The 22,663-nt window shown below is 56.8% G+C and overlaps 3 protein-coding genes across 3 annotated transcripts in view; 1 reads left to right on the plus strand and 2 right to left on the minus strand.

Moving 5' to 3' along the window:
• Positions 1–872, minus strand: part of CNGB1 (cyclic nucleotide gated channel subunit beta 1) — a 59,166-nt gene extending 58,294 nt beyond the window's left edge. The window contains exons 1-2 of the mRNA XM_054398842.1: positions 774–872; positions 488–545 (exon numbers count right to left, since the gene is read on the minus strand). Of these exons, the coding sequence (XP_054254817.1) occupies positions 488–545; positions 774–872 (157 nt within the window). The remainder of the gene's footprint in view (positions 1–487; positions 546–773) is intronic.
• Positions 873–12,957: 12,085 nt separating this feature from the next.
• On the minus strand, positions 12,958–15,042 carry ZNF319 (zinc finger protein 319). The gene has a single exon (XM_054398843.1). The coding sequence runs from the start codon at positions 14,650–14,652 to the stop codon at positions 12,958–12,960; it is 1,695 nt and encodes a 564-aa protein (XP_054254818.1). The 5' UTR covers positions 14,653–15,042.
• Positions 15,043–18,096: 3,054 nt separating this feature from the next.
• USB1 (U6 snRNA biogenesis phosphodiesterase 1) lies at positions 18,097–19,483 on the plus strand (the record flags this gene model as incomplete). Its single annotated transcript, XM_054398844.1, has 4 exons — positions 18,097–18,191; positions 18,327–18,478; positions 18,685–18,868; positions 19,430–19,483. Coding segments are annotated over exons 1-4 (485 nt in total), but the record flags the coding sequence as incomplete, so codon positions are not given.
• Between the last annotated feature and the right edge of the window lie 3,180 nt (positions 19,484–22,663).

Here is a 22,663-nt window from a genome sequence, read left to right on the forward strand (position 1 = left end):
CATGGGCAGGGACACCTCACACCACAGCAGGTTGCTCACAGCCACCTCCAGCCTGGCTGCAAAAACCTCCAGGCAGGAGGCTTCCACCACCTCCCTGGGCAACCTCTGCCAGGCTCTCACCACCCTCCTGGGCAAGAATTTCTTCCTGAGAGAATCATGGCACTAGTTGGGTTGGGAAAGCTCTCTGGGATCAGCCAGTCCAACATCAACCCAACCCCACCCTGGCCATCAAACCATGGCCACAGGTTCTGCAACCCCTCCAGCCATGGGGACTCCACCACCTCCCTGCCAGCCTGTGCCCATCCCTCACCACTCTTGCACCAAAGACATTTTGCCTCCTCTCCAACCTGACCCTCCCCTGACCACTCTTGCTCCAGAAGTTTCTTGAACACCTCCAGGGATGGGAATGGGCAGGAGTTGGGACCAGCTGGCAAGGGGACACTGCTCTGCTGCCCAAACCAGCACAGCTCCCACCCCAGGGACTTACCTTTGGCTCTTGTGTGATCAGCAGCATCCTCAGGGCCTCCAGCTCTTCCTCTTGGTGCCTTCAGGAGGAAAGGCAGAAGGTGCCAGGGTGAGCTGCCCCCTGCCCAGGGGTGGCTGCAGACCCCAGGCACTCCCCCCATCCTTCCTGCTGCCTTCCAGCAGCCTGGAGGAGGGATGCATCCTGGCACCTCTGGGTGCTGCTGTGCATTAGTTGGATGCATTTCTCTCCCATGCCTGAGAGGTCTGTGGTACCCCCCCAACTCCCCCAAAATTGGGACCCCACTCACCTCAGGTGGCTCTGGGTCCTGCACTGGAGCTGGGGATGTCTCCTCCGTGGCATGGGGCAGCGGGGGCTGGGGAACCACCCGGTGGATCCAGGCCAGCATCCCCCTGCCTGCAGGGGCTGAGGAGGGCTCCTCTGCTGCTCAGAGGCCAGCAGCAACGGTGCCCACTTCCCAAGGAATGCCAGGGACACCAGCTGCTCACCAGCTCCCCAGGGCAGCCCAAAAATCTCCTTGGTGGCCCTCTGTTTCCACGTCCTGCTTGGAGAGGAGAAGGCTCCAAGGAGACTCTAGAGAGACCTTCCAGGACCTGAAGGGAGAGCTGGGGAGGGGCTTTGGACAAGGGCTGGGAGGGACAGGGTGAGAGACAATGGCTTGGAGCTGGGAGAGGGGAGACTGAGAGTGGAGAGGAGGAAGAAATTGTTGGCAGTGAGGGTGAGGAGACACTGGCACAGGTTGCCCAGGGAGGCTGTGGCTGCCCCCTGCCTGGAGGTGTTCAGGACCAGGCTGGATGAGGCCCTGAGCAAGCTGTGCTGGTGGGAGGTGTCCCTGCCCATGGCAGGGGGTTGGCACTGGGTGATCTTTGAGATGTCTTCCAACCCAACCCATTCTGTGAGTCCATGAAAGCAGCCAAGGGCCCAAGCAGATGTTACTAAAGATGATCACTAAGTGCTGGCCAGGGAATGGCCAGTGGGGGCCTGCCAGCTCAGGAGCTCCTTCCTGGGATGCAGCACTGCCAGCTCAGGAGCTCCTTCCTGGGATGCAGCACTGCCAGCTCAGGAGCTCCTTCCTGGGATGCAGCACTGCCAGCTCAGGAGCTGCAGGAGCTCCCTCCTGGGATGCAGCACTGCCAGCTCAGGAGCTGCAGGAGCTCCCTCCTGGGATGCAGCACTGCCAGCTCAGGAGCTGCAGGAGCTCCCTCCTGGGATGCAGCACTGCCAGCTCAGGAGCTGCTGGAGCTCCCTCCTGGGATGCAGCACTGCCAGCTCAGGAGCTGCTGGAGCTCCTTCCTGGGATGCAGCACTGCCAGCTCAGGAGCTGCAGGAGCTCCTTCCTGGGATGCAGCACTGCCAGACCACGGCAGGGGAGTTGGAATTGGAGGATCCTTGAGGTCCTTTCCAACCCAACCCATTCTTGTCTGCTTCTGTACACCACCCTGCAGCACAGCAAACCAAACCTGGCTCAGGCTCTGCCCCCTCCCTGCTGCTGGGAGCAATCCACACGTTGCATTTTGGAGCTGCTGAGCTTGGAAGAGACCTTGGAGCTCACCCAGTGGCAACCACTCCCCCAGAGCTCACCACCTGCCTCTGCAGGCTCAGCTGAACTCAGTTTTCCTCTCTGGAAGCACTCTTTAGAGGGCTGTTGGGGTTTATTTTCCTTGCACAGTGCTCCAGGGCTTGGCTCACACAAGAAGTTCTCCTGAAGCATGGCAGAGAGACCACAGAAAGAGTGATGCTCTGCTCAGGGTCCTCTCTGCTCCCCTCCATTCTTCAGCTGAGGGCTGCAAACTTAGGCAGAACTCCTTGAGGAGCAGAGCCACATCCCAACACATCCAGCAACTCCTTCTGCCCCCTCCCCTAGGAAACAGCTCTGCTCCATCAGCCTCCAGCCATGCCCTAGGGCTGTTGTGATGTCGATGGGGAAGGCAGAAATGAGAGGTGGCAGAGCAGCAGCCCAGCTCTGTTTGCTCAATCCTTCCTCTCCTCTCTACCCTTCCAAGCTGCAGTAACTGCAGCATCAATCAGCTCATTCCCATATTCCCACCCTGGGGGTACAGGAAAAGGAATTGGGGAAGGGAGGGGGAAGGATCTTCCCTGGCTCCAACTGGCATCCCAGCTGCCCCAGCTCTGTTTGCTCAGTCCTTTCCTTTCCTCTCCACCCTTCCCAGCTGCAGTAGCTGCAGCATCAATCAGCTCATTCCCACCTTGGGGGTACAGGAAAAGGGATTGGGGGAAAGAGGGGGAAGGGTCTCCCCTAGCTCCAGCTGGGGATGTCTTCTGCTGCTGACCCTCCCCTCCAAGAGTCCTGCTCTGGCCAAAATGCCCTTTCAAAGCCACTCCAACTCTGCTCATGGAGGGGCTGAGGAGCACCTTGGGCAGCTCCTACCCTGCTGCTGACAGGAGATGCTTGGGAAAGGGCAGGAGGAAAGCAGATCCCTGAGCTCCACCCAGCTCAGGCAGGGGATGCCAGGTTAATGTCAGGCAAGGCTCAGATCTCCTGGAGGACCCCCTCCCCCTCAATTCCCCCAAAGCAGGACAGGAGGACTGGAAAACACCTCCCAGGAGGAAGCCTGATGACCAGAAACCAATTAAAGAAATTACCTTTTACCTCCAACTGTGTGTGAGGGATTAAGGAGCTGCAAACAGCTCAGGGCCATGCAAGGAAAAGCCAGCAGCACCCTGGGGCACAGCAGCGTTCCCACCCATGCCTTCACAGGACCCAGAGAAGCCCAGGACACAGCACTGAGCCCAAATAAGCCCAGAGGAAGCTGCCCTGAGGCAGCTGTGACTGTGTCAAAGTCTTCTCCTCCCTCACTACCAGCCTGCAGCACTGGAAAAGCCTTGGAGCAAAAAGCCTGCCCTTGGCCCAGGAAGGAAAGTGGAGGTCCAGGGCTGTCCCTCCAAACAAGCTGAGGGCAGAAACATTTGTGGCTCCCCAGAGAAGTGAAGTGCTGGAAGAAGCAGGAGCAAGCAGCCAGGGTTTGGCTGGGATGGCACTGAGGAGCAGGCAGCCACGGGCAGTCCGTCATGCTGTGGGCACCAGCTGATGCCAGCACCCTCCAGAGGGCTCAGCCAGCAGGCAGGGAGTGGGGTGAGGACCCTCTAACTCCCACTCAGAGCAAGGAGCTCTGAGGCCTTTCCCTCCCCTCTAGCAGCAGATCAAACCCCCCACCCCCACCCCCTCCTCCATCACCCAGCTCCCAGCATCACTCCCAGCTGGACCTTCTGCACTGCTCCTCTGCCACCCACAGCTCAGCTGCATCCCAGAGCACCAAACCCTCCTGTGATGCATGGAGGTGGCCCCACAACACCCCCCACCCCCAATGCCCCCACCCCACTCACATCCCTGCCCTCTCTCCTCCGTGGCTGCCACTTACCCCCAACCACTCTCAGCGATCCCTGGGCTCCCCTTGGCCACCACAGCTCCTCACTGACACACCCCACACCCCCCTCCCCTAAACCCACCCCAATCCTCTCAGGGCTCTGCAGGGATTAGCCCTGGCACTGCCAGCAAATGGGATTAACTGGCAGCCAGCTGCCCCCCAAACACTCTGGCTCCCAGCAGCTGATGTGCAAGACCAACAACACTCCCAAACCCAGGACCTCTGAGCATCCTCGGTGCCCCCGAAGCCACCCAAGCCACCCCAGGCACTCACCAGCCAGCTGGCAGCCAGGCAGCACTGCATGGAAGGCTGGCCCCTCACCCAGGCACTGGTGGGCACTGGGGATGGGGAGATGAGCAGCAGTGGGGGGAGGGGGAGGGCTGCTGAAGCCTCCCCACTGTGGCCTGATGCAAAGGGGAGGTGCCCAGGGGTGAAGAAGGTGCCCAAGGATGCTCCACCTGCTGCTCTGCCCCGAGCCTGAAGGATCTGGGGCAAGGAGACAGCAAATCTGTGCCAAGCTGAGCTAAGCCTCCCCTTGCTGAGCCTGCCAGTTGCTCCTTGATCCGTTTAGCTCCAGCCCCACATGACTGCCAGCCTTGCCCACTGCTGCCCAGGGCTCAGCCACCACCCTGCTGGGCTGGCACCACTGTGGCTTCGAGCTCAGCCCCCAGGCACAGCTTCTGTCCTCAGCCACAGCTTCCCAGAGCAGCACTGGAGGGCCCTGGAACAACTCCCTCCTTCCCTGGGAGGTCCCAGCCTGGTGAGCAACAAGGACCCAACCTGTCTGACCCCAGCCTGGTGAGCAACAAGGACCCAACCTGTCTGACCCCTGCTTGGTGAGCAACAAGGACCCAACCTATCTGACCCCAGCCTGGTGAGCAACAAGGACCCAACCTGTCTGACCCCAGCCTGGTGAGCAACAAGGACCCAACCTGTCTGACCCCTGCTTGGTGAGCAACAAGGACCCAACCTATCTGACCCCAGCCTGGTGAGCAACAAGGACCCAACCTGTCTGACCCCAGCCTGGTGAGCAACAAGGACCCAACCTGTCTGACCCCTGCTTGGTGAGCAACAAGGACCCAACCTGTCTGACCCCAGCCTGGTGAGCAACAAGGACCCAACCTGTCTGACCCCTGCTTGGTGAGCAACAAGGACCCAACCTATCTGACCCCAGCCTGGTGAGCAACAAGGACCCAACCTGTCTGACCCCAGTCCAGCATGTAGCAGCCACAAGGAGGACACTGAGGAGCTGGAGCAGGTCCAGAGAAGGGCAAGGAAGCTGGGGAAGGGTCTGGAGGACAGGGCTGGAGAGGAGCAGCTTAGGGAGCTTGGGGGTGTTTGGTTGATGGTGTGAAGCAGGAGGGAACAGAGGTGATACCTGCATGGAGAGGGGCTGCCAAGGAGCTCAGGTCTTCTGGAAAAGCTCACAGAATGAACCAGGCTGGAAGAGACCTTTGAGATCATCCAGCCCAGCTTATCACCCAGCACCATCCAAGCAACTCAACCCTGGCACTGAGTGCCTCATCCAGGCTGGGTTTAAACACCTCCAGGGTTGGTGACTCCACCACCACCTCCTTGGGCAGCACATCCCACTGGCCAATATCTCTTCCTGGGAAGAATTTCTTCCTCTCATCCACCCCCAACCTCCCCCTACACACCTTGAGACTGTGTCGTGTCCTTCTGTCACTGCTTGCCTGGGAGAAGAGCCCAGCCCCCACCTGGCTACAGCCTCCCTTCAGGGAGTTGTGGAGAGCAATGAGGTCTGCCCTGAGCCTCCTCTTCTCCAGGCTGAACACCCCCAGCTCCCTCAGCCTCTCCTCACAGTGCTGTGCTCCAGACCCCTCCCCAGTCCTGTGCCCCAGACCCCTCCCCAGCCTTGTTGCCCTTCTCTGGACACCTTCCAGCATCTCAACATCTTTCTTAACCTAAGGGCTCCAGAACTGGACACAGCACTCCAGGTGTGGCCTAACCAGTGCTGAGCACAGGGCAGGATGACTTCCCTGCTCCTGCTGGCCACACTCTTCCTGACCCAGGCCAGGATGCCATTGGCTCCCCTGGCCACCTGGGCACACTGCTGGCTCCTGTTCAGCTGCTGCCCACCAGCACCCCCAGGTCCCTCTCTGCCTGGCTGCTCTCAGCCACTCTGTCCCCAGCCTGTAGCGCTGCATGGGGTTGGTGTGGCCAAAGGGCAGGACCCCAGCACTCAGACACTGTTAAACCTCATGCCCTTGGACTCTTAAGACGGTGCTGAGAAGATGCTTGCTCCAGCCAAGCACTCCTGGTGCTCCTGCAGCCACAGCCTGGAGCTCCAGCAGGTGCTACAAAATACATAAATGAATGACTAAATGATGCAACCTTGCTGTGATTTCCCTGACTCAAGGATGAGACTCAAGCAGAAGCAGAGGCTCAGCAGGAGATGCTGCTCCAGCCAAGCACTCCTGGTCCTCCTGCAGGCACGGCCTGGAGATCCGGCAGGTGAAATGCAATGAAATGAAGTGAAATGAAATGAAGTGAAATGAAATGAAGTGAAATGAAATGAAGTGAAATGAAATGAAGTGAAATGAAATGAAGTGAAATGAAATGAAGTTTAATAAAATAAAATGAAATAAGATAAAATAAAATAAAATAAAATAAAATGAAGTGAAATAAAATGAAGTGAAATGAAATGAAATAATAAAATGAAATGAAATAATAAAATGAAATAAGATAAAATAAAATAAAATGAAATGAAATAATAAAATGAAATGAAATAATAAAATGAAATGAAATAATAAAATGAAATGAAATAATAAAATGAAATGAAATGAAATGAAATGAAATGAAATAAAATGAAATGAAATAAAATGAAATGAGATAAGAAAATAAAATTAAATGAAATGAAATAAAATGAAATTAAATAAAATAAGATAAGAAAATAAAATTAAATGAAATGAAATAAAATGAAATAAAATAAAATTAAATAAGAAAATAAAATAAAATGAAATGAAATAAAATGAAATAAAATAAAATAAGATAAGAAAATAAAATTAAATGAAATGAAATAAAATGAAATAAAATAAAATAAAATAAGATAAGAAAATAAAATGAAATTAAATTAAATTAAATTAAATTAAATTAAATTAAATAAGATGAAATAAAATGAAATAAAATTAAATTAATTAAATTAAATGAAATAAGAAAATAAAATAAGACTAAATAAAATAAAATAAGATAAAATAAAATAAATAAAAGTAATTTTGAAAAATACAAAATTAAATTAAATTAAATTAAATAAGATGAAATAAAATGAAATAAAATGAAATTAAATAAGATTAAATTAAATAAGAAAATAAAATAAGACTAAATAAAATAAAATAAGATAAAATAAAATAAATAAGAGTAATTTTGAAAAATACAAAATAATAAAATAAAATAAAATTTTAATATAAAAAATAAAATAAAAAATAAAGTAAAATAAATTTTGAAAAATAAAAATAAAATAATAAAATGATAAAATAAAATAAATAAAATAAAAATAAAAATAAATTAATAATAAACATTAAAATAAATTAAATAAAAATAAATTTAAATTAAAAATAATAAAATAAAATAAAGATTTTAAAAATAAAATAAATTAAAAACATTTAAAATTTTTAAAAAATAAAATATAAAATAAAAATCAAGCCCATGATGCAGCCTTGCTGTGCTTTCCCTACCTCAAAGGTGAGATTCCAGCAGCAGCAGTGGGGTGGTGCCAGGGGAGTGTTTTCCCTGCCCTGAGGACAGGAAGCGTTTCCTCAACCCATAGAGTTCAAACTCGGGCACAGCTCAAGGGCTGGCAGCTGTGGTTTACCTCCTCAGCATTCCCGTGGAAATCATCCAGTCGGGAAGGAGGAAGGAGAGCATCTGGGAAAGGGGCACTGGGCACAATCCTGTTCCATGCCACTCCCCGGGCTCAGCAAGGCTGCCCCACGGGAACTGGTGGCACCAGCTGAGGGAAAGGGAGTCCTGCCCCTTCCCCAAGATGTGGGCATCCTACCCCCATCCTTCCTCCTTCTCTCTTCCTCCACCTCCATCCTTCCTTCTCCTCATCTTCCATCCTTATTCCTCCTCCTCCTTTCCTCCTCCATCCTTCCTCCTCCCTCCTCCTCCATCCTTCCTCCTCCTCCCTCCTCCTCTATCCTTCCTCCTCCTCCCTCCTCCTCTATCCTTCCTCCTCCTCCCTCCTCCTCTATCCTTCCTCCTCCTCCCTCCTCTATCCTTCCTCCTCCTCCTTCCTCCTCTATCCTTCCTCCTCCCTCCTTCCTCCTCCCTCCTCTATCCTTCCTCCTCCTCTTCCCAAGCCTCTCTCTGCTGTATCTGCAGGGGGTCTGAATGGAGCAGCCAGCAGAGAGGGGGTGCTGAGGTATCTCCCAGCCACAGGAGCCTGGGGGAGCAGTGTCCCCAGTCGTGCCTCAGTTTCCCTTCCCAAACCTTCAGCCAGAAGTGATTTTTTTCTTTTCTTTTCCCAGTGATCTGTAGACAAACACACATCTCACCTGGCCTGGGGTGGGCTGGAGCAGGTCAGGTTGTCCACAGGTAGGAGACATGGAGAAAAAAACCCACCCCAACCCCCCCTCCTGTTTTCAGTGGCTGTGGTCACATCCTGCATGGAGCTGGAGCTCTCTGTTGGGATACTGAAGGCTTTGTCCCATGGCTGCTCCTGCTGAATGATGCTCCACCACCACTCCAAGGTGTTTCCAGACATGGAGACAGCTACTCACAGCCACCAGCTGATGACCCAAACCTGGCCTGGTCTGCAGCAAGCACCCCCACAGCATCCCTGCTCCCCCACCCCCAGCCCCTCCAGGCATGGGGCCCTGGGCACACAGCCCTCAGGACACTCTCTGTGCATTGCTTGGCTGTTGCCACATCCTAAGTGGAGCTGGAGGTTCTTGCTGGGACACCAAGGGCTGCTCAGCACGAGGGAAACACTTCCCCCAGCAGTGCCTGTGCCCAGCTGGTACCATGAGGAGGCTCAGAGCACAGCACTCCCCACCTCCTGCCTCCTAAAGAGGCACTTCAATGCCCTCCCTCCTCCCTGGAGGTGCTCAGGGCCAGGCTGGATGAGGCTTTGAGCAACCTGGGCTGGTGGGAGGTGTCCCAGGGGGGTTGGAACTCACTGATCTTTAAGGTTCCTTCCAACACAAACCAATGTTAGGGGTTGGAAGAGACCTCTGGAGATCACTGAGTCCAAACCCTCCACAACCTCTCTGAGCAGCCTGCTCCAAGGCTCCAGCGACCTCACAGCAAAGTTTCTCCTCCTGTTGAGGAGGAACCAACTGGGTTGCAGTCTGTGTCCGTTGCTCCTTGTCCTATCACAGGACACCACTGAACAGGGGAGAGGGAGGGGAGAGGGAGGGGAGAGGGAGGGGAGAGGGAGGGGAGAGGGAGGGGAGAGGGAGGGGAGAGGGAGGGGAGAGGGAGGGGAGAGGGAGGGGAGAGGGAGGGGAGAGGGAGGGGAGAGGGAGGGGAGAGGGAGGGGAGAGGGAGGGGAGAGGGAGGGGAGAGGGAGGGGAGAGGGAGGGGAGAGGGAGGGGAGAGGGAGGGGAGCCACACAACCCTGAGAACCAGTTCCAAAGCCGCTGGCAACTGTGCAGGAACCTTCTCAAGCATGAAATCCCTCAGGGGCCTCAGCTTGGAGGCCTTCAGAGACCAGCTCAGGGTCCAGCTCCCACCTGTGGTCCTGCTCTCCTCACGTCCAGGTGGAAGTGGCAGCTCTGAGCTGCTGCTGCTGCTGGGGACAAACTCTGCTCAGCAGGGAGTGCCACTGGCCCCCAGACCTTGCTGCCTGCCCTTCCTGCATCTCAGCATTCCCTGCAGGAACCCTTCCTGCAGCTGAACTCCCCACCCAATGGAGGAAGAGTCAGACTCTGAAGAGGAGGTTTTGTTGTTGTTGTTGATCAGGCTCCCAGCTGCAGCCTGGACTGGATGGTAACCACCCAAGGGAAGTGTAGGAAGTGCTCTCCCTGCTCCCCCTCACCTCGGTGGGAATGCAGGGGGAAGCACCAACTCCTTCCACCAGCACCTCCCAGCAGCAGAGCAGGCATGGCCCAGCTCCCTGTGAGGTCCATCTGTCTGTGGCCAACAGTTGTTAGCTTTGCTCTAACCACCCCTGAAGCACCCAAGCTGGCTGCTTGCTAAGCACAGCTCCTCCCAACACTCCTACCTCATATGAGGGCCAGCCAAGATTGCAGAAGGGCTGAGGCTGGCAAGGAGCTCTGGAGATCAGCTGTCCCAAGCTCCTGTCCATGCAGAGCTTGTCCAGGACTTGAGCATTTCCACAGACGGATATTTAACATCCAAAGAGATCTTGTGAAACCCCCACCTGGAGCTCTGCCTTCAGTTCTGCTGCCCCCCAGCATAAGAGGGACATGGAACTGCTGGAGAGGGTCCAGAGGAGGCCACAAAGATGATCTGAGGGCTGGAGAACCTCCCCTATGGGGACAGTCTAAGGGAGCTGGGGTTGTTCAGCCTGATGAGAAAGCTCCAGGCAGACCTTAGAGCAGCCTTCCAGGACCAGAAGAGGGGCTAGAGGAGAGGTAGGGAAGGACTTTGGACAAGAGCTGGGAGTGCCAGGATGAGGGACAATGGCTTTGAGCTGGGACAGGGGAGATTGAGACTGGAGATGAACAAGAAATTGTTGGCAGTGAGGGTGAGGAGATACTGGCACAGGTTGCCCAGGGAGGTTGTGGCTGTCCCCTGCCTGGAGGTGTTCCAGGCCAGGCTGGATGAGGCCTTGAGCAAGCTGTGCTGGTGGGAGGTGTCCCTGCCCATGGCAGAGGGTTGGAACTGGATGATCTTTAAGGTCCCTTCCAACCTAAACCATTCTATAAACCTATGAAGATAGAGGGGGGAAGACTGGTGGATAACCTCAACAGAGATGGAGTTGTTCAGTCTGGAGAGAAGGCTCCCAGGAGACCTACTGGTGGCCTTCCAGGATCTGAAGGGGGCTCCAAGAAAGCTGGGGAGGGACTTTGGAGGGTGCCAGGGAGTGATAGGACTGGGGGGAATGGAGCAAAAGTAGAAGTGGGGAGATTCAGATTGGATGTGAGGAAGAAATTCTTGCCCAGGAGGGTGGTGAGAGCCTGGCAGAGGTTGCCCAGGGAGGTGGTGGAAGCCTCCTGCCTGGAGGTTTTTGCAGCCAGGCTGGAGGTGGCTGTGAGCAACCTGCTGTGGTGTGAGGTGTCCCTGGCCATAGCAGGGGGGTTGGAGCTGGCTGAGCCTTGAGCTCCCTTCCAACTTTGTGTGAGTCTGTGAATGCAAGCCTTAGACCTCCAAAGCACCTAACTGGCAAAGAATGGATCCTCTTGGTGAGGAGAAGCCAGCAAATTCCTCCAGAGGAAAACACCTGAGGCTGCATCGACCTTGCTAGGGGAAAATTTATTTTGAAGTGATGTTTACAAGAACTGTGCAAAACCTGAAAAATACAGAAGAGGTAAAGAAAGAGTAAAGGGGTAAAACAGGGAAGGGGGAAAAAAAAATACACTCCTCCTTTACCCACTGCTAACCTTCTCCTCCTCATGGAGGCCAAGAAGAACAATCCTCCTGGCTCACCCTGGTTCCCCCCAGCAAACCAGACCCCAAGCCCTTGGCACAGGTGTGGGTTACCCTGGGCACAGTGGTTGTGCCTTTGCTGTTGTAGGTGGTTAGTAGTGTCTCACCCTTTAGTGTTCAAACTGCCAGCACTGCCCCTTGCCTGTCTCCACCCGAGGTACACTAATGGCCCAAGCTGCACAGAGAGGGAAGGGGCCCTGGGGGCTGCAATAAGTCATGGCAGGAGAGCTGAGGTCCCTCAGGAAGCAGCTCTTCAATGCCAGTCTGTCAGCCAGGAGCAGGGCATGGAGGCTGTCCCCTTGCCACGCTGTCCAGTGGCAGCGCAGCACTTGCCCTATGCTGCTGGCAGGGATGGGGCCCAGGCAGGCCTGCTTGGGAGCCTTGCAGAGCATGTGCCAGCCAAGTGCCTGCAAAAGCAGCAATGCCAAAGTGCTTTTTGGGGCCATGCAGCCCCATGGCTTTTCCTTTGCTACGCTCCAGAAAGATAGGAGAGCAGGGGAAGGGTTGGGGCAGTCAATTAATGCTAAGGAGCCAAAATGGTCCTCTCAACTCAGCTTGGCCCAAGGGAGCTGGGAGACGCCAGCAGCAGAATCCTGCTGCTTCCTTGCCCAGCAGCTCACCCCAGCAGAAGGGAGGGCTGGCCCTGCCTTGCTCCTGAGCCCTCCCCACTGACCCTGCCAGGCAGGGCATGGCAAAAGGGGCTGCACATGAAGGGCTGGTGCCTGCGGTGGGCAGCCGAGCTCCCAGCACTGAACCACAGACACAGGCAACTACAGGCATCACTTCCTCTCTCTTCCCACCTCCTTCCTTTCGTCTCCACCCCTTCCACCTTTCCACACCATCCCACACCCCCTGATGACACATCCACCATCGGAGAGGCCAGAGGAAAACTCACCTGCCTACCCCTACCTATCCCCCTACCCCCTTCCTCCCAAACTCCCCCGGGGAGGTGGGGAGGCCACCTCCAACCGAGATGAAGGAGAGAGGCTGAGGCTCAGAAGCGATCCCCACATGAAGCCAGCTGCTTCCCAGCTGCCCTGGAGGCCAGGGGAGGGAAGGCTCAGGGCAAGCAGGGCTGAGGCTCAGGAGTGATCCCCACATTGAGCCAGCTGCTTTCCAGCTGCCCTGGAGGCCAGGGGAGGGAAGGCTCAGGGCAAGCAGGGCTAAGGCTGAGGAGCAAGCCCCACACCGAACCAGCTGCTTTCCAGCTGCCCCAGAGGCCAGGGGAGGGAAGGCTCAGGGCAAGCAGGGCTGAGGCTCAGGAGTGATCCCCACACCAAGCCAGCTGCTTCCCAGCTGCCCCAGAGGCCAGGGGAGGGAAGGCTCAGGGCAAGCAGGGCTAAGGCTGAGGAGCATGCCCCACACCGAAACAGTTGCTTTCCAGCTGCCCCAGAGGCCAGGGGAGGGAAGGCTCAGGGCAAGCAGGGCCGAGGCTCAGGAGCAAGCCCCACACCAAGCCAGCTGCTTTCCAGCCACCGCAGCCCCAGGTGGGGGCCGGGGGGGAGGGAAGGCTCAGGGCAAGCAGGCGGCCACCTGGTAGGCGCCGTCGGCCGTGTGCTGGACGCTGTGCTCCTGCAGCAGGCCCAAGTCCAGGAAGCGCTCCCCGCACCACATGCACTTGTACTGCTGCTCGCGGGCGTGCACCCCGTGGTGCTTGTTGAGGTGCTCGCGCTGCTTGAAGGCCTTCTCGCAGGAGGGGCACTTGTAGGGCTTCTCGCCCGTGTGGACGCGCCGGTGGCGCTGCAGGTCCGAGGCGTACTTGAAGCGCTTCTGGCAGTCGGGGCACTTGAGGGGCTTCTCACGGGCCGGGTCACAGCGGTGCTGCACGAACTCGGAGGAGGAGAAGAAGCGTCTCTCGCAGAGGGTGCACTTGAGGGGCTTCTCGGCACAGTGGGCCAGCTGGTGGCGCTGCAGGGCCGAGGCCCTCTTGTAGGCCTTGCTGCAGGCGGCGCACTTGAAGGGGCGCTCGGCGGCGCCCGGGGCGCACTTGTGGCGCAGCAGCTCCGAGGACTGGTCGAAGCCCTTCTGGCAGGCGTTGCACTTGAAGAGGTTCTCAATGCCGTGGACGTGCTGGTGGTAGAGCAGGTGGGAGGGCTGGGCGAAGGCCTTCTCGCAGAGGTTGCACTTGAAGGGCTCCTCAGCCTTGTGGGTGCGGCGGTGGCGCATGAGGGCGTACTGCTGCTTGAAGCTCATCTGGCACAGGTCGCACTTGAAGGGCCGCTCCTCGCTGTGGGTCCGCTCGTGCTGCCGCAGGTCCGAGGGCCGCTTGAAGGCCTTCTGGCACTCGCCGCAGCGGAATGGCCGCTCCCCGCTGGGGGTGCAGGGGTGCTGGAGCAGCTGGGAGGACTCCTTGAAGTGCAGCTCGCAGGCGTCGCACTTGAAGAGGGGCTCGCCCGAGTGGGCGTACATGTGGCGCACCAGGTGGGAGCGGTGCTTGAAGGTCTTCTCGCACACCGTGCACTTGTAGGGCCGCTCCGAGCTGTGGGTCCGCTTGTGGTGCACCAGGTGGGAGGACTGGCTGAAGCTCTTCTCGCACAGGGTGCACTTGTAAGGCTTCTCGCCCGTGTGGACGCGCTCGTGGCGGGACAGCTCCGACAGGTGCTTGAAGGTCTTCTGGCAGATGGAGCAGCTGTAAGGTTTCTCCGAGGGGTCCAGGGGCTGGGGTTGCTCGGCCTCGGGGGGCTTGTAGGTCTTCTCGCAGATGGAGCACTTGATGGCGTTGCCGTTGTGGACGTTGTGGTGCTGCGCCAGGGAGGTCAGCAGGGAGAAGCCCATCTTGCAGACGCCGCAGACGAAGGGCTTCTGCTCCACCTGGATGCACTGGTGCTCCAGCAGGTCGGTGGCCTGGTGGAAGATCTTCAGGCACTGGGTGCACTGGAAGGAGCGGTCATGAGCCGGCAAGCACTGGTGCTCGTGGGGGTTGGAGAGGTGGGCGAGGTCGTGGCCGCACACCCCGCATTTAGGGGAGGGCTCTCCGGCCTGGAGGGAGGAGGAGGAGGAGGTGGAGTGCTGGTGGTGCTGCTGCAGGCCGGGGTCCGGCTGCAGCAGGATGCCGTAGACAGCGCAGCCCAAGGGGTTGTCGGCGGCGCTGGGGGGGATGGAGTGCTCCGGGAGGGGAGTTGCCCCCGCGTGGTGTTGCTGTTGCGGCTGCGGCGGCGGCTGCTGCTGCTGTGGTTGCTGCTGTGGCTGCTGCCAGCTTTCTGACATGCTTGGGGGGGAGAAAAAAAAAAATCCACAGGATTTCAACAGCGACAGCTTGGGCTTCTCAGTCGGAAGGGCTCAAGTGAAAGCCAAAACAAAACCAAAAGAAAGCCAAAGGAACCAAGATCCTAATTCCCTGTAGATGATTCCACCCCCTGAAAGGCCAGGGCAGAAAACCCTCCAGCCCACAGCCAGGGTCTTGGGAAGCAAAGAGGTGACTGAGACTCCGTAGCCTCCTCCTTAGATCAGCACAAGTTCTTCAGGGAGTGATTTGGTTTGGCTTTGGACAAAAACCAGGAGGCAGAAGCAAGTGCCTTGAAGATGAGGCCCTTCTCTGTGCTGGCTGCAGAGCACTCACATTTGGGAAGGGCAAGAGAGGCAGCCCAGGAAGCAGCTCTCTCTGCAAGGAAAAAGATAACTTGTGTCAGGCCTGGGGAGAAAGATGGGCAACTCTCTAACCAACCTCCCCCCACAACAGCTCCTTTGAAAACTCTCCTGCATCCCTGCAGGGCTATCAGGCAGCCAGGGTGTGGGAGCTAACCAGAATCCGAGCCCCCTTGCTGCTGTGTGAAGGGCCTGCAAGCAGGCCTGGCTCAGCCTGGAAAGGGGTAGACTCTGCCCAGCCACAGCCTGGCATGCATTTGAGCTGTGTGCTCTCACCAGGGGCAGCACAGCTGCCCAGGCCCCAGTCAGCTCAGCCTCACTTTGCAAGCTGTTGGTCACTGGATCTCCCATCCCTGCTGTGAGTGCTGGCTCAGAGCATAGAATCGTTTGGGTTGGAAGGGACCTTCAAGATCATCCAGGTCCAACCCCCCTGCCATGGGCAGGGACACCTCCCACCAGCACAGCTTGCTCAAGGCCTCATCCAGCCTGGCCTGGAACACCTCCAGGCAGGGGGCAGCCACAGCCTCCCTGGGCAACCTGTGCCAGTGTCTCTCCACCCACACCACCAACAATTTCTTGTTCATCTCCACTCTCAGCCTCCCCTCTCCCAGCTCAAAGCCATTCTCCCTCATCCTGGCACTCCCAGCTCTTGTCCAAAGTCCCTCCCCAGCTCTCCTGAAGCCCCTCTTCAGGTCCTGGAAGGCTGCTCTAAGGTCCCCCTGGAGCCTTCTCCTCTCCAGGCTGCACAGCCCCAACTCTCCCAACCTGTCCCCACAGGGGAGCTTCTCCAACCCTCCTCTGCTCATCTTCACTGCCCCCAAGCAGTCTCTCAGCCCAGGCTGAGGCACACCAAATGCTGTGCAACCAAGAAATTCCTGGGTTAGATTTAAAATACAGCAAGGGAAACCCCAAGCTGAGCTCATGCAGCTGACACACCCCCGTGGAGCAGCTCTGCATCACCTAAGGCATGCATGGAAGAGATTTCCTCTTCTCTGGGAAGCACTTGGGAGACTGGGAAGAAAGTTCATAGGACCACAGAATTGTCAGGGTTGGAAGGCAGCTCAAGGCTCAGCCAGTTCCAGCCCCCCTGCCATGGGCAGGGAAAACTCACACTAGAGCAGGTTGCTCACAACCTGCCTGGCCTTAAAAACTTTCCAGGGATGGAAGTTCAAGGCAAGGATCACCCTCAGCATTCTCCTAGCTGCAGACAAAATGCAGAACCTGCAGACCTCCTGCCCAGCACTCCCTGTGATGATAAAGGGAGAGTTAAATCAATGGCTTGGCTCAATACCCTACCAAACTGTTGAATAAAAGTGCACTGGAACCAAACAACCTCCAGCACAGGTGCTGCCTGCCCTTACCACAGAGCATTACAAAGCTTTTGCTGACTGAAAACCTCCAGGTTTTTTTTTTTTCTAGAGATATCTAGGAAATCCTGCTATCAACTTAAGAGTAAAACCCACCAGTGAGCAGCAGACAGCTGCAGTGCCACCACATCTCAAAGGAGAGGAAGGGTCCAAGCATTGGTAAGAAGCAGCACCTAGGGACTACAAGTCCCTAACCTCTCAAAAGCACATCCCTTTCTGTGTCAAACCACCTGTCCTCACCCAGGATAAGGAAAACCTTAGTCTTCCAGACCAGTGTTTGTTGTATTCAAAACTAAGTGATAAGGAGCATCAGGGAAACCCAATCCTCAATGTCCCCATCTCTTTCTGTGCTCACCTGAGACCCAGTCATGCTCCACAGCTTAGAAAGCACCACACCATGCTCCTGCCCAAGGGGACACGTCATTACTTTGTCCCCTGGCACATTTTTGGGCAGTAAGATGCCCCAAATTCTCCATCACCACCCTACCAGTATACAGGATCTCCTCTTTTCTCCTGTCTAGCTCACCTGGACTGTTAAGGGCTTGCACCCCCCAGCACCCGAGCTCGACGGGACGCAGAACTTCATCCCAGACACCACCTTCCTCCCACAGGCAACGTTATCCACGGCAGGAGCAAGCCAACGGCGACAGCATCCCAGAGCATCCGGCCTAACGGGGCCCCCCCTCAGCAGGGAAGAGTACGAAATACCAACCTTGGCTTTACCGAGGGTTCTGCGCGGGTCCCCGAGCCGCCGCCAGCTCCAAGCCTAACTCATCGCTCCGTGGGAGGTGGGAAACGACAACCATTTAAGGAGAGAAGCCAGGAAAGCAGAGAGAGAGAGAGAGAGAGAGAGAGAGAGAGGTACTTTCAAACTGAAGAAGCGGCCCACGGCACGGCCTGCTCCGGCATGGTCAGGTCAGTCCTCCCGCCCTGGGCTCGCCGCCGGCCTGGCCTCCCCCCGCCGGGCCGCAGCCGCCTCAGGGAGAGGCGCGGCGAGGTCGCGGGACGCGGGGGCGGCCGGGGAGTCCGGATCGCAGCGGCCGCCGCCGCAGCCCGCGGCGAGGCCCGGCCCGCCGCTCGCCTCTCCCCATGGGACGGCCCCGCCGGGCCCCGCCGGCCCGCGGACAAACGCGGCGGCGCCCCGAGGCCTTCACCGCCGCTGCCGCCGCCGCGCCGGGAGGCCCCGCGGTGGCGTGGGATGGAGCTGGGGGTGTCCTCTACCCGGCCGGGGCCGCTCCCCACCCCGGCGAGGCCCACACAAAGGGCGGCGGCAGCAGTAGCGGCGGCGGCGGCCGGGACCCTCACCGGCGACGGGAGGCCCCTGTCAGCCCGCTGGCCGCTGGGAGTGCCGCGGCCTACTCGCTCCGCCCCAGCCCCGCGCTGGCGTGGCGGCGGGAGCCGAGAAGAAGGTTAGGAAAAACGGCGCCGGTGTCGGAGGCGGGCGGGCGGCGGTGGCCGCGGGGTGCGGGAGGGAGCGGAGCGGAGCGGGCCGGGCCGGCCGCAGCGGCGGCGGTGGAGGAGGAGGAGGAGGAGGCGGCGGCGGGGCGGGGCGGGCCGGGCCGCGGAGGCTGCCCCCTGCTGGGCAGCGCCGACAACAGCGCCGCCGCCTGCCGCCACCGGTACCGGCGCTGCCGTGGGGGGCCGGGGAAAGGGCGCCGCCAACAGCGTCCCGGAAGGGCTCGGCGGGGCCGGGCCGGCCATGAGGGCCGCGCTAGTAGGGTACAGCAGCTCGGAGGAGGAGGAAGAGGACGAGGAGCACCGGAGCGGCGGCGCGCAGTGTCCCCCCGAGGCCAGGTGGGACCGGAGCGGCGGGACGGGCCCTTGGCGCGGGGGGCAGCGGGAGCGAGCGGGGCCGGGTGGGGAACGCGCGGCTTTCCTCCTTCTCCTTGTCCTCCTCCTCATCATCATCCTTCTCCCCGGTTCTTGCAGCGGCGGCCGCCCTCGCCTGCCCGTCCCCGCCGGGCTGCCGGGCGATCCGGGACCGGAGGAGATGGTCAGCGACGACAGCTCTCGGCACGGTGGCCGCGTCCGCAGCTTCCCCCACGAGCGGGGCAACTGGGCCACGCACGTGTACCTGCCCTGTAGGTAACGGCGGCCCGGGGCGGGACCGGCAGGGTAAGGGCGGGATAGAAGCCAACCGGGCGAGGCCTGGCGAGCCCTTAGGGTCAGCCGGTGCACGGCGGGAGCGGGAGCCCTGGGGAGCTGCTGGCCCCGCGGTGGAGAGCCGCCGCTGGTCCCCGGTGCTCCGCAGTGGGGGACCCGGCTCTGACTCGGCTCTGCCCTGCAGACAGGGCCCGGGAGGAATTCCTGGAGCTGCTGGAGCTGCTGGTCTCCCACGCTCGCACCCACGTCTCCTCGCTGGCTGCCATGGAGGAGTTCCACCTCAGCCTCTCGCAGTGCGTGGTGCTGCGCTACCACTGGATAGACCCTTTCGTCCGCCGCCTCAAGGAGCGCCTGGCTGCCTTCCACAGGTAGGGAGCCTGGGAGAGTGCTCCTCAACCTGCTCGGGCCCCCGGGGGTCTGTCCCTGGACCCTTGGCCCTGGGGATCCATTCCTTGCACCCTTCACTTGCCCTCTGGGTCTGTTCCTCACACCCTTCCCTTGCCTTCAGGGGTCTGTGCTTCCCCAGCCTCCACATCTCAAGTCATCTTGAGAGCTGATGCTGCACCAGTAAAGCCCCAGGGAGTTTTCCTCACTGCCTCAGCATCCAGTGCTACACAAGTCAAGTCTCAGCCCCTCAAGGATGAGGCTAGGGTTTTGCCATCCTCTGAACTGTGGCTTACCTCCTTCAGGGCTTCAGTTGCCATCTGGGCTTGGGAGAGCTGGCAGCTGTTGGGGCAGGGGCAATGGATTCATCTTGAACCCAGAAAGGTTCTGGGTGCACCAACTGCAGCACACTTTTGCCTTCATCTTCCCCAGCAATCTTGTTCTTTCCCCATCTTCTGGGGTGTTTTGTTGGTTGGTTTTTTTTCTCACCAGCTGAAATAGGATCTTTTGATTTTATTTTTTTTTAATTTTTTTTTTTACTTCAGGTTTTTCTGTGTGGCTGACCAAGTGAAGGTTTACACCAATGAAAACAAAACCAGGTAAGCCACAGCAGCATGGCAGCCTGGGGAGAGGGCTGGGCAAGGTGCTGGGTGGATGGGAAGTGTCACTTTGTCCCTAGAGGTTTCCCACCTTTCCCAACTACTTGCACAGCTTCAGTGCTGCTTCCCTGCAAGCCATTGGGGGCCAAACCTCAGGCTGCAGGATTTCAGCCTTCTGAAGAGATCTGTTCACAAGATGAACCTGAGGCAGGTCTTTGCCTTAGAGTTAGATTGATGTTAGGGTTGCACAGCAGTTAAAGGAGCCAGCTGAGTTTGCTGCCATCTCCCATCTGGTTTGTTCTGCAAATTCTCCTGCCAGCATGAGCCAGCAGCCTGGGGCCAGCAGAGCTGGGGGCCACCTCTTTTGGCAGCAGTGCCAGTTGTGAAATTGCAGGGCAGGTCTTCCAAGGGCTGGAGAGAAATGGCTCAGATGGTGCTAATTCTCCTGGGTGTCAGCTCAGGAGCCTGATCCAGTTGAACACAATGAAGGGGGGGAGGGGGTGTGTATGGACTGGATGACCTCCAAGAGGTCCCCTCCAGCCCAGTGCATTCTGTGATGGTGTGTTTTTTGTGAAGTAGCTGAAGTGTCAAAGCAAAGCTGATTAAAACTGGGGGAAGTTGCTGAGTGTAGCAGGAGTGGCCACCCACGAATAGCCACGGGCAGGATGAAGTGGATCCTGGGTGAGACTTTGGCTTCCCCTCCCCTCCTGGAGTCTGGAAAGCATCACCCAGACAGTCCTTGAGGAGGTACCTATTTGTCATGTCTCTCCAGCTTGGGACTTCCCCTTCTCTGTTTCATCTCCTGCCATAAAACCCCTCCAGCAACTTCTGTTTTCTGCATGCAGCTCCTGTCCTGCTCAGTGCTCTGCTGCACCTGGGGTGCATTCAGAAGAGTGTGGCCAGCAGGTCGAGGGAGGGTCTCCTGCCCCTCTACTCTGCCCTAGTGAGGCCACATCTGGAGTATTGTGCCCAGTTCTGGGCTCCCCACTTGAAGAGGGACAGGGAACTATTGGAGAGAGTCCAACAGGGACTGTGAGGGTGATGGAGGGCCTGGAACATCTGTCTGAGGAGGAAAGGCTGAGAGCCCTGGGGCTGTTTAGACTGGAGAGGAGAAGGCTGAGAGGGGATCTGATTAATGTCTGTAAACAGCTGAGGGGTGGGGGTCAAGAAGGGGCCAGGCTCCTTTGGGTGGTGCCCTGCACAAGGGACAATGGATACAAACTGGAAGCTAGGAACTTCCACCTCAACAGGAGGAGAAACTTCTTTGGTGTGAGGCTGCTGGAGCCCTGGAGCAGGCTGCCCAGAGAGGTTGTGGAGTCTCCTCTGGAGACTTTCAAGCCCCATCTGGATGTGTTCCTGTGTGACCTGCTTAGGCAGGGGGGTTGGAGTGGATGATCTCTGGAGGTCCCTTCCAACCCTTGTCACCGAGTGATTGTGTGACAGACCCATCAAGTGCATCCTTTGCATGGACGAGGACTTTTCCTGTCCCCAAAAGGTGCTGAGCTAATTGAGTGTAGCATCCCCTGCTGCTTCTCCTTGCTACCATGTCTTTATTTCTGCTTTCCTTCACAATTAGCTCAGCATCCTTGAATGCTTGAAACTTGGCATTCCTGAAATTAACTTCTGCAGAGGAGTTAGTCCAGTAGGAGTGCAGGGCCAAGAATGCTTGCAGCTGTGCTTTCTGCAGCATGAAAGGGTGCCTGGTGAGCAAGTGCAGGGTTCTGCACCTGGGCTGGAACAATCATCATTATCAATACAGACTGGGGGAGGAGGTGGTAGAAAGCAGCCCTGTCTGGTGGGATAAAATGAGAAACTTTGGGGGTTTTTGCTGGATGGATTAGGAGAAGGTCTGGGGGCCAGAGGGGGCAGGGGCAGGGGGGCAGCCCGAGCTCGGCGGCAAGAACAAGGAAGGCAAAGGTCACTTTGGTGGGCCTTTGGGGTTGGGCAGCCAAAGGCAGCATTTGCATTGCCAGAGAAGGTGGATATTTCTTTGGCCTCTTGTTTTTGCTCTGCTCTTGCTCTGAGGGGGTGGATTCAATCTACCAACCCTTGGGGCGAAAGTTTGGCTTGTGTGTGTGGCTGGCTGGCAAAGGTTCCATCAGCACAGGGATAGGGGGGGGACCATTGGGGAATCTTGCTGATAGGGAGGGAGCGGGCCCCGCAGAGGGAGGGCCACCTCTAGGGAATCGACTATGCCTCAGGGCGGTGGTTGAGTGCTGGTTGTCAAAAGAGAAAAGGGGCCTGTCTAAGCAAAGATAAGGGGCTCCGACGGTAGAGGGACATGGGGCGCTGCCCTGGGTGATGGGAGGCTGGGGGTCCGTGTTTCAGGCCTGTGAGAAGGGAGGATGGCTCAATGGTGACCCCCCTATAATGAACAACTTCCAGGGGACCTGAAAGGGGGGGGGGGCTTTACAGGGAGGGGATGGTGAGGAGGTGGGGGACTTAGTTTGGGGAAAGGCACAATTGCACGGGAGCGGGTAGGGGGTGGTTGGGTACCCTTTTCAATATTCTTACAATTAACTTCTTCCTCTATAAATCTAAATTCATTATATTGTGTGTACACGAAATTTTTCTGTTGACTTTCATAAACTTAATTCACTTTTTTTTATTTTTTATCCCCCCCCCCCCAAAAATTAGGTAACACTCTCCACACCACCTTTATATAGAGAAATTATTGGAGGGGGCTGGTTCGTGGATCAACTGGAAACAGGGTTTGCCCAGGGGAGGTGGCTTGAGGGCTCCATCCTGGGAGATATTTCAAGGTGGAAGGGTGGGCTGGGGTGGGGACAGGGGCGCCTGGTGGGCAAAAAGATCCTGAATTCCAGGTTTTTTTTTGGGGATGTCTGTCCTCTGCTGACTTTGCAGGGAGGTTATCCAAGATTGGATGAGTTTTATGGAGGTCTCCTTCCTCAATCCTGGGGAGAACCATATTTTTCTCTATTGGTTGGATTTCTTCCATGGCTTTTCTTTATGGACCTTCATTGGCCTTGGAATGTATTCTCTGCTTGGGGGCATTTTCCAGCTTTATGGCTTGGTAAAAAAAAAGGCTGGTCTCAAGAAGGGTGGTGGGACCCCAAGAGTTCCTTGGGAGGAATTTGGGGGGACCTTCCTACTTCTATATGGGGAGGGGAGGTCTCCCAGGGGGAAATTTCTTTAGTAGCTATTATCCCTTGTGGGGGG

This window comes from Indicator indicator, unplaced genomic scaffold (genome assembly GCF_027791375.1).
Source record: "Indicator indicator isolate 239-I01 unplaced genomic scaffold, UM_Iind_1.1 iindUn_scaffold_136, whole genome shotgun sequence".
NCBI classification, from domain to species: domain Eukaryota; kingdom Metazoa; phylum Chordata; class Aves; order Piciformes; family Indicatoridae; genus Indicator; species Indicator indicator.